The sequence below is a fragment of the Salvelinus sp. IW2-2015 genome, linkage group LG22 (assembly GCF_002910315.2).
Source record: "Salvelinus sp. IW2-2015 linkage group LG22, ASM291031v2, whole genome shotgun sequence".
Classification (NCBI taxonomy): Eukaryota; Metazoa; Chordata; class Actinopteri; order Salmoniformes; family Salmonidae; genus Salvelinus; species Salvelinus sp. IW2-2015.
Window position 1 is genome coordinate 10661840 of NC_036862.1, and position 2511 is coordinate 10664350.

The following is a 2511-nucleotide window of genomic DNA, read 5'->3' on the forward strand; positions in this document are numbered from 1 at the left end:
AATCACTAAAATGTGGTAATTAGCTTAATTGAGCAGGAACAACCAAAACTTTTACCTCATCTCCTCCGGTCTCCTAAGTCTCACTTGGGTTGCCACTGATTTCCAAGGGAGATTGTCGTGGCAGGGCAAATATCAGAGCTATTATAAATCAATTATTCATTAATAATATGAATATGCCATTTAGCAGACACTTTTATCCAAAGTGACTTACAGTCATGCGTTCATACATTTTTCGTAGAGGTGGGTCTGGGAATCAAACCCACTACCCTGGCGTTGCAAACTCCATGCTCTAACAACTGAGCTACAAAGGATCACTCGTATTTCCAAAAAGATATATATATAATTGTAGGGATGCGAAAGTTGTTATATTCATCAACAATACAGGATATCATCACTTGTTATCAGAGGTATTCCGCCATAGTAACAAACATCCATTCCCACTAACAGAATGCAGACCAACGGACAGGCATTATCATACCATAACCTCCCCACACTATGGGCTCTCACACTCTGTTATCCACATACATGTTTCTATGGACCCTCCAGTGTTGAGTCTGTGAAGACACCTGCAGCTTTGTCCATACAGAAGGGCCTTTGAGAGTGCACTACTGTACCGTAGTGCACAGGAGAGACGGCAGACAATAGGAGGAGAGAGGGGGGTGAGAAACACCACCATTCATGTAAATCCTTGAGCTGTCAAACAGAGAGGAGATGAAAGGCAAACAAGTGGCCAAAGGAGGAGTTCAGACAGAGATGGAAGGAGAACAGAAATATAACGTGTTGCTGGCTGCACTGGGTTCTGGGTAAGAATGATGGTGACTCGTGTTTGCCAAGCTTTGGGGCGGAGCTAGAGCATCAGCTGGTCTCAGACAGAGATGGAGGGAAGAGAGGGGAAGAGGGATGGAGGGAGGCAGAGAAAGACAGATGGAGGGAAGAGTGAGGAAGAGAGATGGAGGGAGGGAGAGGAAGAGAGATGGAGGGAGGGAGAGAAATTGAGGGAGGGAGAGAGGGATGCATGGACGGAGAGTGAGAGAAAGGAGGAAAGAGAGAGAGATAGAGTGAGAGAATGAGGTGGAGGGAGAGGGAAATTGAGGGAGATGAGGAGAGAGAAATGGAGAGAGACAGAGATCGATGGAGAGATGGAGAGAGAGATGTTTGTTCTGTGCTGTTCTGCTTCAATTCAAATGTTCTTGGCAACCACAGAAGGCTTCTGATATGCTGTTTAAATTGAGATTTCACGAAGAGAGAGAGTGTCAAAAAAACACAGAGGCGAAATGGAACAAGGTCACAGAGGAGATTAGATAGGAAATATGGACCGCAAAAGTAGGAGCCATTAGCCATACGTTACATGCGGTATGACAAACAGCACATAGCAGTAATCTCAAATCACACAAAGCAGTTATGTGCAAGTGAAAGCAGTCCAGACTGTAAAAGCACACAGAGAGTGAGGCAGGAGGAGGAGAAAGGGGCAGAGCCTACACCAAGCCCTGCCTATCAGGCTGAGGTGGGCAGGGAGAGAGAGTTGGGAAGGAGGGAGCGAGTGAGGGAGAGGGAGAGCGCATGAGAAAGAAAGAGGTAGACAGAGATGCAGAGATCCAGTCAGTCTGCCTGTGCCGGTGAGGTGGTGTGTGGCAGTGCTGCTGTACAGTGTGGTCCGTTAGGACCAGGACTAACCCATCAGGGACCACAGCACAACCCAGTCTGGATCCAGAACCACAACCAGACACCATGTCAGGCACCACTCCCGAGCCCGCTCCTCCGAGGGTCCACTCTAAAAAGGCTGGGATCCGGGCCGCGGTGATTCTAATCGGACTTCTGCAAAAGTCGCGACGAGCGAAGGAGAGAGAGAGGGAGCAGGAGAGAGAGAGAGAGCGGTGGGTGAACTTTCTCTGCTGTTTGGTCTCCTGGCTGGTCTGGTTGGCAACCTGCCTGCCTCAGAGGTTCACACACTCTGCACTGCGGTGTTAAATTAAGCTTTCAGAGCAACTTTAATTGCCTGCCGTTGTTAGTGTCAGGCTGTCTGTAAGTGGTGATTGTACGCACAGGTCGATGCTTGTGTGTGCCTTGTCTTTGTCTGGGTCCTTAGCGTGGCTGGTGTGTGTGTGTTGTTCTTGACACCACTGGTGTCAGTATGTGCATATCTGGGTCAGGGAAATGACAGGAGAGAGCGAGCGAAGTTAAAGGTGAGGAGGTGTCAATTGAGAGCTTGTAAAAGAGAAAAGAGACAGAGAGAGGAGAGAGAGAGAGCACTATGAGTGCCTCTTCAACGTATTGTACCCTCAGCTATAGCTGGAGCCACTCCACTTACGATACAACATACTGTGTTGTTTAATGCTATGTGGCTCTATGTAGGTATGGCTTCCATTTACCCCCTCTCTCTGTACTGTCTCCAGAACACAATGGAACGGTTGCTGAAGACTCAAACTGGTTGGAAAGGAACGGATAGGCAAGGGAACGGATAGGCAAACTGGCCTCAATGTTAACAGACCAAAGAAGATGAGTGTTCGACAG

The 2511-nt window shown here is 48.2% G+C and overlaps 1 protein-coding gene across 1 annotated transcript in view; it reads left to right on the forward strand.

The window, feature by feature from the left end:
* Positions 1 to 1568: 1568 nt before the first annotated feature.
* Positions 1569 to 2511, forward strand: part of LOC111949738 (rap1 GTPase-activating protein 2-like) — a 62625-nt gene continuing 61682 nt past the window's right edge. Inside the window, exon 1 of the mRNA XM_070433967.1 lies at positions 1569 to 1874. Within this exon, the coding sequence (XP_070290068.1) occupies positions 1729 to 1874 (146 nt within the window). The 5' untranslated portion in view covers positions 1569 to 1728. The remainder of the gene's footprint in view (positions 1875 to 2511) is intronic.